Below are 13,006 nucleotides of genomic sequence, written 5' to 3'. Positions count from 1 at the left end.
GTATTTTTTAATTTATCCGCAATTAAAAATAGCAATTGTTATAAACAAAAAACGAAGAGAAAAAAAGGGAGTCTCCGTTTTTTAGCTATAACTAAAAAAATATTGAAGATAGCTGAAATTTCAAAAAAGATCCTGAAAGAGGAGAAAATTTCAGCAAAATAAGTCCGGACTCCCGGAATTGTAGCTCAATTATTTATAATTTTAATTTGACGTTGAAAATATGGCTCCGCGCGGCGGTTTCCGCGTCGTCGCGTCGCCGCCAAGCAAAGTGTGCCACACAAAATAATTTTTTTATAGTATTCAATATTAATTTAAAAATCTAAATAAATTATAGTGTCATCTAGACACTTGAAGGAACACAGCCCAGTTGGAAAATAATTTTTAACTTGACTTTTGTTAAAGTTATTCAATTGTTAATGAACTAATTTTTCGTGGACTTGTTGTAAAAGTTTAAATAATGTATCTAAAATATTTTTTCTTTCTGGGAGGTCTTTTTATATACATAATAAACAAGATTCCGTTGTAAAAGTTTATAAAAGTTTTTTCATTTGTTTATAATGATTTTTTAAAGTTAACAAAAAACAAAAAATCCGGGAAATGTAAAAAATTTTTTTTTACCAAATGTTTAATTTTAGTTGTTTTTCTATTAATATATTGGGTTTATTAGCTTAGCTAAAAAATTTTTAACGTTATTTTATAAATTTGTTATAAACAAATGGACAAGTTTAATATTTTTGAAACATTTTTTTTGCCATTTTATTGTCTTGGTAAAATAATGATTTTTAAAAACAAAAATTTTTCTTAAATAAATTTTTTAATTGTTTATAATCGATTTTTATATTTATTTGTCATTTAAATTATTTATTAAGAAATCATTTTTTTTTAAATCATCATTTGCTATTATCAATATAATTATAAAAAAAAAATTTATTCAAATTTTCATTGTTTATTTTATAAACAATTTGTTATAAACAAATTCTGATTTTCATTTTATTTTTTTTTCGTAACTTTAAAGAATTATAAATACAGCTATGTGCATCAAAGTGGTAAATAATTTTTTTTTCTAATTTTTATTGCATTTTTAAATACTTTATCACATCAAAGCTGAAACGGTCACCTATTTTATAAACTTATAAATTGTTATAACTTCTAAACTATTGATGATACGGTCTTTGACATTCAGGTAGATCTTTTAGATAATTTATTGATCTATAATATGAATTTTTTTACCTGCTTCATATCTACAATGGTTCTATTTTTATAAACATTTGTTTATAAAAAAATAAAAAAAACATCACATAAAACACACCACAGAAATGAGACATTGGAGGGATTGGGGGGTTGTCTCATTTCTGTGGTGTGTTTTATGTTTATAAAAAAATGCATTTTCTAATTCTTTAAATGACTATAACTTTTAAACTATTGAAGTTACGGATTCCACTAGTCAAGACAATTTTATAGAGTAATTATTGGACTACTCAATAATTTTTTTTTTATATTTTTTATTCCATTTGTTTACGATGTTTTCTTATTTGTTTAAATTATCACACGATTAAGGGTACATTTTCTGGGTTTTCTGTACTTTTTTTTCTAACTAATGTCAATATTTTATATTCTTGTTGTTTTCTTCAATTTTGTCTATTTTTAATTAAACACTTAACTTTTGTAAGAGCAGAAACTCAAAATTTTAGCCAATTGTGCAGCCTGGAAGATATTTACGGAATACAATGAACTTTTGAGTTTCTGCTCTTACAAAAGTTAAGTGTTTAATTAAAAATAGACAAAATTGAAGAAAACAAGAAGAATATAAAATAATGATAGAAAAAAAAGTACAGAAAACCCAGAAAATGTACCCTTAATCGTGTGATAATTTAAACAAATAAAAAAAATCGTAACAAATGGAATAAAAAAAAAATTATTGAATAGTCCAATAATTACTCTATAAAATTGTCTTCAATAGTGGAAGCCGTAACTTCAATAGTTTAAAAGTTATAGTCATATAAAGAATTAGATAATGCATTTTTTATAAACAAATGTTTATAAAAATAGAACCATTGTAGATATGAAGCAGGTAAAAAAATTCATATTATAGATCAATAAATTATCTAAAAGATCTACCTGAATGTCAAAGACCGTATCATCAATAGTTTAGAAGTTATAACAATTTATAAGTTTATAAAATAGGTGACCGCTTCAGCTTTGATGTGATAAAGTATTTAAAAATGCAATAAAAACTAGAAAAAAAAATTATTTACCATATTTATAATTTTTTAAAGTTACGAAAAAAAAATAAAATGAAAATCAGATTTTTTTTATAACAAATTGTTTATAAAATAAACAATGAAAATTTGAATAATTTTTTTTGTAATTATATTGAGAATAGCAAATGATTANATAATTTTTTTACTGAAAATAGCAGTTAATTTACATTATCGGATTGTTAATGTGAAAATATAAACATTAGACTGTTGACTATTCCATGTTATACGTGTTTTAAGGTCACTTTTGAAGAAGAAACTACATCTACTTGTAATTTTAAAAACCGTATATCTGTTTTTATAATGAAGGAATAGTAATTATAAGATTGTTTAAGCTTATTAACTAAAAATTATTGCTTACTCAATAAAAAAATATTATTGTCCTCGATAATCTATTACTGATTAATAAAATATTTACTCTCTTTCCTTATAAGATTGTATGTACACAAATTGAAGCCGTTCCTGAAAAATCGGGCGAATGTGGATGCAGTGTAAATTATTAGACTTGAAGCGTTGGCCGCTAGAGCAGCACCTGCCGGGGTCCAGTTTCGTGACTCACGCTGGGCGATATTTTTTGTACAAAATCCCGTCCTTAACCAGCCATTAAATCAGGACACAGTCTGTCGAAATACAAGGTCATTTTCATCTCATCAGCACACCCATACGCTTGCATAATACATATATTACTTATAGCGTAGCTAAAAAATAAAAAAAAACACTTTCCTTTTGATCTAAATAAAAGTCACACAATCAACGACTACTTGTAGTATGCACCAAGAATTAGGGGCGCAGCCACAGGGTAATAATCACTCAAGTGATGAGAGTGAACATTTTGAGATATCTCGAGTGATCTCAATAATCGAGTAGTTACTACTTTTTTACTCGAGATATCTCATCACTAATTTTTAGTATTTAATCTCCACTTATGTTTGTCCACATTGGTCACCTTGATCTATTACATATATAATTAAAAATTACTTGATTTATTATTGAAAACTTTTAAGATGTTGAGATTTATGGTACAAACGCATTTCTGATAAAATTGAAAGCTAGTTTCGACTAAAAAATGCCTTTTAATGAGACATTTACGTGATGACAATTTTAGGTAAAAAAAAACCTATTTGTTTGACATATAAGGGTTTGTGTTTTTTTTTTATAGATGACTTTAGTAATCACCTCCTTCGAAATTTTTTGTAAATTAAATAACTACCATGACTTTTTGTTATTTTCAGATTTTATTACATTTTTGCAAATGTGTTTATTTTAGAAAAAAACCATGGAATTTCAACTTGGCACAACGTTAATTGAAGAAAGTAGGCAGTTTAAGGAATGTCAACTATTTCAATATATATTAAAAGAATCTGGATTGATTGAGCAGCAACTAGCTCGTGAAAATGCAGAACATGAGATGAAAGTTGAGGAATTAGTTTATACGCCTCTGCAAAATGTTCTTGAAAATGAATTTCCCAATGTGCTGAAACATAAACATGCTCTTAGAAAATATTGTCTTGATAAAGATTCTGCAAGTAATAGATATAATGTAAGTAGGTAATCTTAGTATACATTATTATATTATAACTATTTATTAGTAAGGCACTCAGAATGTCACAAAATATTGACAGAGCAAAGGGGGTGGGTAAAGATCAACCTTTTTTCGCCCATCGGCCAATTCTTAATACATTATTTTTTTCTTAATTTTTATACCGTCAAAATAAAAATGTGAATATTTTTTGAAAAATCTTTTTATTAAGTAGAGAAAAAAATAAGTATACTAAACTATTTCTAACACATGTCTTTGATTATACATATTTCCCTGTCGCCTTCACTGACTGAATCGTCACTAGACCATTCAGTAGCAGGATCTTGGGTAGAGGAGACTTAAAATGAAAAACTTTAAATCGTCGCGTTGTATTCTAACGGGCACATTTCCTCACCACCCTTGAGGTAGTCCAATGGGCGCGTTACATTTTTTGAGTAGGTTGTTCACCAGTAGCCCTATTATCCCACAAAATTAACATAAAGTAAAATCTCTTATTTTGTATAAAACATTAAATATCACAAATTATTTGTAAATTAGCAATGAGTACAAAAACTAAAAGAAATTCGAATAAATTAATATGTACAATGGTTACTTATACATATATGTATAAGTATGTATACCTATAAATATGTAAATATATATGTATTAAAAATAAAAACAATTTTGGCAAATATATTACATATCACAAATTAAATATTTTTATATATCAATGGCAATCTGCGATTTTCAGATCCGGCAAAATGATCAATAACTTCATCATAAAATAAATTATTTTCTTTCAGTTGTGACAAATACCCTTTTTCTATGGAAACGGGATATATTTGAGAGACGATCTTGAGCTATCGTATTTTTAGCAAAAGTCTTTATACGTTTAAGTGCTGAAAATAACCGTTCTGCAGAAGCTGATGTTACGGAATTGTTGACATTAAAGATAAAAGTTTATATGTCTGAGGTAGATAATTTATTAATTTATTTTTCCAAATAAAACAGCATTTCTTTAGGCGATATTGAACTGCCTAAAAGTTGTTGGTCGGAGTACAATACACAAAGTTCATTCCGCAATAACACGCTATCAAATATCGGATATTGTTTTATTAAACTGTCCATTAAGTCATTTGGAAATAATTTGGAGAACAATGTAAAATTATCCCGAATTTACTAAATCAAACTATTTAAGTCAGAAAATCTAATTTCAATTTGGACTATAACATTTTCTAAAACTTCACAAAAAATTTGTTTATAATGAATATTAGTTATTTCAAAATTATATGATGTCTTTCTTTTCTTTGACAGCGGGTCATCATTAAAGGTTTCGTCAATGTCTTCTAAGAAAATTGCATACAACGTGTTAAAATGTATCTCATTATTACGGAATTCTTTTAATTTTGATAAAAGTGAATTAATTCTCTTTTTAGAAAATGTTACGTCAGTTAATTTATTCTACAAAATTTGGAATACAACATCGGTTTGTTCAAAATTCATTGTAAAGGTTTTCAAGAAAAAAATGAAATTTTTGTCCAACAACAATTGTTTTAATCCATAAGCGGATCCTAAAGTTTGTTGATCATTTAAAAAATCCTCACTATCCGACATGAAATCAAAAACCTCAATAAGTTTCTTTTTACAGGTTCGGAAAGTACCGATGGTCCATCTGCCGTTACGTGAGAGCGATAAAGTAAGACATAGAAATCCGTGCGATAGAGAAGGATGGCTATAATGAAGGCGTCTCATAGTCACCGCCCGTTTCGCCCTTCCACAAATAAGATCCACTTCTTATTTGTGGAAGGGCGAAATGGGCGGTGACTATTAGATGCCTTCATTATAGCCATCTTTCTCTATCGCACGGATTTCTATGACTTACTTTATCGCTCTCACGTAACGGCAGATGGACCATCGGTACTTTCCGACCCTGTATATGTTTTGACCGTAAAAACAGTTCTAGAAGAAAAATTCCAACGAGTGGGAGCATTACTTGGAATCCTGTGTTGCATTATTTTACTTTATTTATTTTTTTCAGATCTTTTAGTAGACATGGAAAAAAATAAGGACAATCCGGAAAGATTTGAAAAAAATTCTCACTTCTTTAATGCCGTTGCAAGTTTTACTTGAAACTAAATTCAATTTATGTGCTTAACAATGATTAAAATAAGCTTGAGGAGCTACATCTTTTATTTTTCTTTGAAGTCCATTATCACGACCTGACATAGCTGCGGCACCATTTGAGCAATTAATTTAATTTTTTTTACAGTCAAATTTTCCAAATTCATTAATTAATAATTTAAACAAATTATCTGCATTTCTCCCACTTGGTACGTCAAAAAATCCAACAAATTTTTCAACAACTTCTCCGTGCACTACGTATATAAAAATTACCGATAATTGAAACTTACAGGTAACATCTGTGGTTTCATCAACCTGCCAGGAGAAAAATTCGCAATTATTTAATTTGTCATAAATTTTATTTTTGATAATTGAACTAATACTCTCAATTAAATCGTTTTGAATGGTTTTAGAGGTTCCCGAAAAAACAGTGGCATTATTTAAGAAATTCTGCAATTTTGAATCAAATTTTTTTAATAAATTTATTAACGCTTTAAAGTTCCCTCGATTAGCAGAGTCCACTTTTTCATGTCTGCGAAAATAAATTTCTTGAGACGATAAAAATATTGCTATATCGATTAGTCTATTTAAAATATATCTATTTTTACAAACCTTCTCATTATAATGTTGTATTTCGGTTTTGTGAACAGAATCTAAAGCTTTTACAATATTCTGTTTACCGAACATTTCAAATTTAATACACGATGAAATATGTTCTTGCGATTTTTCATGTCTTTCGAGGCCTCTCGTAAAATTTTTTAAATTGTTAAAACCGACCCTGCCCCAAACCGATAAATTATCATTAGTGAAAAATAAACATTGCCAGCAGTATAATTTACTTCTAATAGTTGATGCAGTTAACCAGTCGTTTTTTCTATAATTATTGCCCTTAAATCCCCCCATTTTGTTTTTCACCCACTGTAACTAAAGAGGGGAAAGGAGGTGTTGGTCTCGATTTCTGTTGAATTATGAGCTTTTCATCATAACTGAGAGTACTAAATCCTTTTAATAATAAATAATCTACAATGTCCATGCAACTAAAGAAGTTGTTGAGGTTATGTTCGTTTTCTGCACTCATTTTATTTTAATAAAGTTAAGTACGTACCAGAGTAAAATGTAAATGATTGTTTTACTAAATAATTATGATTGTCTTACAAAAATTCTTAAGAAAAACTTCACATAAACACCAGTTAAAAACAAAAACGCGCGTACTGTATCACAGATGATCAATGTTTTAATTTTGAAGCGTCACATACAAATGCGTGCGAACTGCGAGCGCCGAGGTGGTAGAGAAGAAGGGCTATATTGAAAGATTCGCTTGTTAAAAAGAGAGGGAAGGTGGCAACAAGCCTCCGTGTCGACTGGTTAAGCTCGAATGTAGATAATCATGGTATCATTTCAAGGTCACGCATCATATAAAACTCTGGTAAAAGGCTTGGAGGCTTGAGAAAGTTAGCTGCCAGCGACTATAATGCGAATTCGGTGTGTGCGAAAAATAGGGAACATTGAAAAATCATATATTTACGTACTCGAGATCTCCTTTAGTAGGTACATATTAGTTGCATGTGAAAATAGATTTGTAAGAAAATTTCTTAAATAATATTAATTATATGGTAAAATAAAAAACTAAAAGAAGACTTGCAATACTATCAAAAACTTAGCTTAGCCTCCCCAGCCTCCTATAACGAGCCGCCACTGGTATCGGTATATCTAAGACTTGGTGTTTTTGTCTGAGTTCAATTATGGTGCCGGTACCCCAAGTGCCATAGTACAGATGCAACATGTGCACAGCAGAAGACAACTCTGGTACCAAGTTTGCGCTGACAAAATCATTCAATTTTTAGATTATGACATATCTGTTTGGATTATGACATGACAAAGATGGAAAAAGCGTCTAAAATACCAAAAATTCAACAAATGTGCCCTGTTTGATGACCTTTTTATGTGACTTGCTATTTTTCGTTTCCTGTCAATTTAATGTAAATGTAGAAGTCAATACTTGAACTTCCTATAAATATAATAAAATGGCTTTAATTACTACCTTGAATTCATGATTATGATAGGCGAAAAAAGGCTGATCTTTACCTACCTCTATTCTAAGATAAGACGATGATTTAAATGAACCTAAACTGGCATCTACTGAAATACAGGGTGTTAGTTAAGTCTGTCGACAAACTTTAAATGGTGTTTTTTTGACCAGTTTTAAACCAAAAAGATTATAAGATTAAATGGAGGGGCACAAATGATACCAGAGATTCCTTGGGTAAAAATAAGTCAATTTAACCTCACACCTATATCCCAAGTCACATAATAAAAAAGATACAGGGTGTTAAAGTCAAAAAATAAATGTTTTTTCCTTAATAATTTCTATAATTTTAGTCAGAAATGTTTCAAATTTTCAACAGAGAGGTTTTTTAATGATGGGAAAAATAATATAATAATGATTTTTGAGTGTCGAGTACGAGGCGCCCTCTGCAGGCAACATTATGCATTGAATTCGTAGTAACTTTTTTGCCAACCCCCGTATACAGCATTTAGTAACAAAATATGAAATATTGGACTTTTTTGAACAAAAAAGGTATACTTATTGAAAATGGCTAAAGCCAACCGTTGAGGAGATATTTTTAATTTCATAAATTAGTGTTACGGATTTATACCTCCACGAATACCAAGGTACAAATTAACGAATTCTAACCAATAGAAGGAGCTTTGTGTATTCTTATACATGTGTTTTAACTGTAGCATGTTAAATATATATCAAATTTGAAAATTCCCACTGTGCTCTGCTAGCGCCACCGGATATATATATTTAGTTTGTAAGAAAATGTTACCAACATTACTTGTATGTATAAAGTAATAACACAAAAATATATCTAGTCTAGTCTGTGCTAAAACTCGAAGAGTGTTTTATTTCACTTTACGATAACAGGTTATGGGTCCAGAACCACGTGTTTAACCAGTATTGTTAATTTCGTTAAGCTTTTCGGTTTTTCGATCGCGCAAGTATGGCTAGTAATCTAATCGCGAGTGTACCTAAATTATTAGGACGTGAAAATTATGGTGAATGGGCATTTGCCGCTGAAAATTTCCTCACGTTGGATGGCTATGAAAAAACCATCACCGGTGTAGAAACGGACGCCGACAAAATACTCAAAGCCAAGGCAAAATTAATCTTGACGAATAATCCTCCTTTGTATGTACATATAAAAGAAGCGACAACCGCTGAAGAAATTTGGGAAAAATTAAAAACTATGTACGATGATTGTGGATTTACAAGAAAGATATCCCTACTACGGACACTTATCTCCACGAGGTTGGAGAGTAGTGACTCGATGGCGGCGTATGTGAACCAAATCATCGAAACCTCCCAAAAATTAAGTAGAACAGGATTCAAGATAGATGAAGAATGGGTCGGATCGCTGCTGTTAGCAGGTTTACCAGAAAAATTCATGCCCATGATCATGGCGGTGGAGCATTCAGGCATGAAAATTAGTGTCGACGCCATTAAAACAAAACTATTGGACATGGAAGGAGATGATGCCTGTAAAACAGGTAGCACTTTTGCCTCTAAAACTTCCAGTTACAGTTCCAGTGACAAGCACAAGCGTGGTGTTGGAGTTGGCTACCCTGATCAGTCATCCATCAGTTCGAGTAATGTCAGAAAAGACGTAAAATGTTACCAGTGTAAACAAATGGGTCATTTTAAAAGTCAATGTCAAAATAAATACACTGCAAGAAGTTCATTTGAAAAGAAGAATTATGAACCAAGAAGAAAGAATAACGCATTCAGTGCCATATTTCTAACCGGACAATTTAATAGAGATGATTGGTATGCTGATGATGATTCAGGTGCAAGTTTTCACCTCACACTGGATGAAAACAGTTTAGAAAATGCAGTGAACCAACCTGATATTCAGGAGATTATGGTCGCAGATGAGACAAAACTGGCAGTTAGCTGTGTTGGAGAAGTTAACCTCACAACTTTGGTGGACAATGAGAAACACAGAGTGATAATAAAAAATGTAAAGTGTGGTGTTCCAGCTTTAACCACCAATCTCTTGACAGTAAGTCAACTGATAAAGCATGGAAATTCAGTGAATTTCGAGAAGAATTGTTGCAAGATTTTTAATAACAAAGGGACTCTGGTGGCAACAGCTGATTTAGTTAACAATGTATCCAGATTAAATGCTGAAAAGCAAAACCACTGTTTGTTAGCTACATCAACCAAAGTGTCAGGTGTCACATGGCACAGAAGATTCGGACATATAAATTCTTCCGATTTAGTTAAAATGAAGAATGGTGCAGTAAATGGTATGGTATGTCATGGTGAGATTGATCGTGGCAACAGAAATTGTGTTGTTTGCTGCGAAGGCAAGCAATCGAGATTGCCGTTCAAACATCAAGGCACTAGGGCAAAATCCTTGCTAGAAGTAATATATACGGACCTCAGCGGATCCATGGAAACGAAGTCTATAGGTGGGTCTAAATATTTTTTAATATTTGAGGATGATTTCAGCCATATGCTATTTGTTTACTTTCTGAACACAAAGGACCAGGTGCTCGAATGTTTTAAGGAATTCAAGAATCAGGTGGAAAAGCAGAAAAACTGTCGAATAAAGATTCTAAGGTCAGATAACCAACAAAGAATTTCAGAGTTATTTACGCACGAATGGTATAATTCATCAAAGAACAAATCCGTATACGCCAGAGCAAAATGGTTTAAGTGAAAGGATGAACCGAACAGTAGTCGAAAAAGCGAGATGCTTGCTGTTTGATGCAGGCCTTGAAAAGAAATTCTGGGCAGAGGCCGTTAACACTGCCGTGTATCTAAAGAATTGAACTGTAAGTTCTGGGTTGAACGACAGAACACCTTTTGAGTTATGGAATGGTCAGAAACCAGAAGTGAGCCATATAAAAATCTTTGGAAGTCAGGTCATGACTCACATTCCAAAAATAAATAGAAGAAAGTGGGATAAGAAATCGGAGAAAATGTTACTTGTTGGTTTTGGTGACAACACCAAAGGTTATCGATTGTACAACCCAAGGACTAACTCGGTAATCATTAGTAGAGACGTAATAATTATGGAGAGTGAAGTAAAAGAAACGCAAATGTTAGTAAACGTAGGTGCGAGTACAGAAACAACTGAATCTACCAAAGTCACAGATCCAGTGGGGGCAAGTAATGAAACTATAGAAAAAGAAGATGTTTTTGAAACCTCCGGAGAATTTACAGATGCTCAAGATGACGATGATAGTGATTATACATTAGAAGATGAAGTGACGGTTCCAGAAGTGTTACGGAGATACAGCAGGGTGCCAAAAAAAAGGGTGCTTGACGACTATGTGACTTTTGCGTGCGCTGCGGATATTATGAACCTAGACGATGACCCCTGTACGATATCTGAAGCATTATCGAGACCGGACAAGGAGAAGTGGAAGCAAGCCATGTTGAAAGAAATGGACGCATTTCGGGAAAACGACGCTTGGGAGTTAACGAATCCACCAGAAGATGGTCGCGTAGTGCAGTGCAAGTGGGTGTTCAAAAGAAAGAGCGGAGACGAAAGTGAAGTGTGGTACCGAGCTAGGTTGGTTGCAAAAGGTTTCACGCAACGACAGGGAGTTGATTATGACGAAACTTTTGCACCTGTAGTTTGTCACTCAACTTTGAGATTGTTAGTAGCTCTTTCGGCTCAATTAGATTTATGTATCAATCATGTAGATATAAGTACAGCATTCTTGAACGGAGTTCTCGAGGAAACCGTTTTCATGAAACAGCCCGAGGGTTTTGAGGTACCAAATAAAGAAAACATGGGGTGTAAATTATAGAAGGCTATTTATGGGCTTAAGCAATCATCCAGAACCTGGAACAGGAAAATAGACATTGTATTGACTTCATTAGGTTATAAGAAATCAGATCTAGAACCTTGTCTGTATATTAAAAAGGGTAAAAATAATTTTTTAACCATTATTGCGTTATATGTTGATGACCTTTTTATATTCTCAAACAATTCATTTGAAAATGAATGTTTAAAAACAGAACTTGGTTATAAATTTAAGATTAGAGATTTGGGCGAGGCAAAACAATGTCTAGGAATGCGTATTATTAGAAATAAGGATACTGGCTCGATCACTTTGGATCAAGAACAGTATATAAACAAGATTTTACAAAGGTTTAACATGGAAAATTGTAACCCAGTTAAAACACCTTTGGAAATTAATATGTCTTTTAGTAGTGAGATTAATAAAAATTGTAAACCACTTCCTTATCAACAGTTAATAGGCAGTTTAATGTATTTATCAGTTCTCACTCGTCCAGACATATCATATAGTGTTGGTTTCTTAAGTCAATTTAATAATTGTTATGATGAATCACATTGGATATGTGCTAAACGTGTTCTTAGATACTTACAAGGTACTAAAAACTATTGTTTAAAATTTAAGAAGGGAAATGTAGAATTGGAAGGTTATGTTGATGCTGATTGGGCAGGAAACGTACAAGATCGAAAGTCTTATACTGGATTCATTTTTAAACTTTATAATTCTGCAATTTCCTGGGAAAGCAAAAAACAGCCGACTGTGGCCTTATCAAGTACTGAGGCAGAGTACATGGCATTGTCGGAAGCTTCAAAAGAGGCTATCTATTATAGAAATTTGTTACATGAGCTTTTAGGTTTTTTGAATTGTATAGAAATTTTTAACGACAGCCAAAGTGCTCAGAAATTGTCAGTAAATCCTATGTATCACAAGAGAACCAAACACATTGATGTACGACACCACTTTGTTCGTGAAGCGGTCGTGAATGGTTCGATTAAAATTTCATATTTACCTACGTCAGAAATGATTGCTGACGTATTAACAAAAAGCCTATGTTCCAGTAGACATAATAAATTCTTGTCAAATTTAGGTTTAGTAAAAAATTATCAAATTTGATATAGTGGGGGTGTTAAATATATATATCAAATTTGAAAGTTCCCGCTGTGCTCTGCCAGCGCCACCGGATATATATGTGTGTAAACATTACTTGTATGTATAAAGTAAAATACAAAAATATATATAGGCCAGTCTGTGCTGAAACTCGAAGAGTGTTTTATTTAACTTTACGATAACA

General features: G+C 31.7%; 1 protein-coding gene across 1 annotated transcript in view; it reads left to right on the top strand.

The window, feature by feature from the left end:
* The window catches only part of LOC108912633 (rho GTPase-activating protein 44), a 60,729-nt gene that overhangs the window by 31,214 nt on the left and 16,509 nt on the right, over positions 1-13,006 (top strand). Inside the window, exon 3 of the mRNA XM_018717931.2 lies at positions 3,526-3,798. Within this exon, the coding sequence (XP_018573447.1) occupies positions 3,526-3,798 (273 nt within the window). The remainder of the gene's footprint in view (positions 1-3,525; positions 3,799-13,006) is intronic.

Source organism: Anoplophora glabripennis, unplaced genomic scaffold, assembly GCF_000390285.2.
Source record: "Anoplophora glabripennis isolate ALB-LARVAE unplaced genomic scaffold, Agla_2.0 scaffold815, whole genome shotgun sequence".
NCBI classification, from domain to species: Eukaryota; Metazoa; Arthropoda; class Insecta; order Coleoptera; family Cerambycidae; genus Anoplophora; species Anoplophora glabripennis.
Note: the sequence above shows the minus strand (reverse complement) of the source record. Positions and strands in the feature narration are given on the sequence as shown.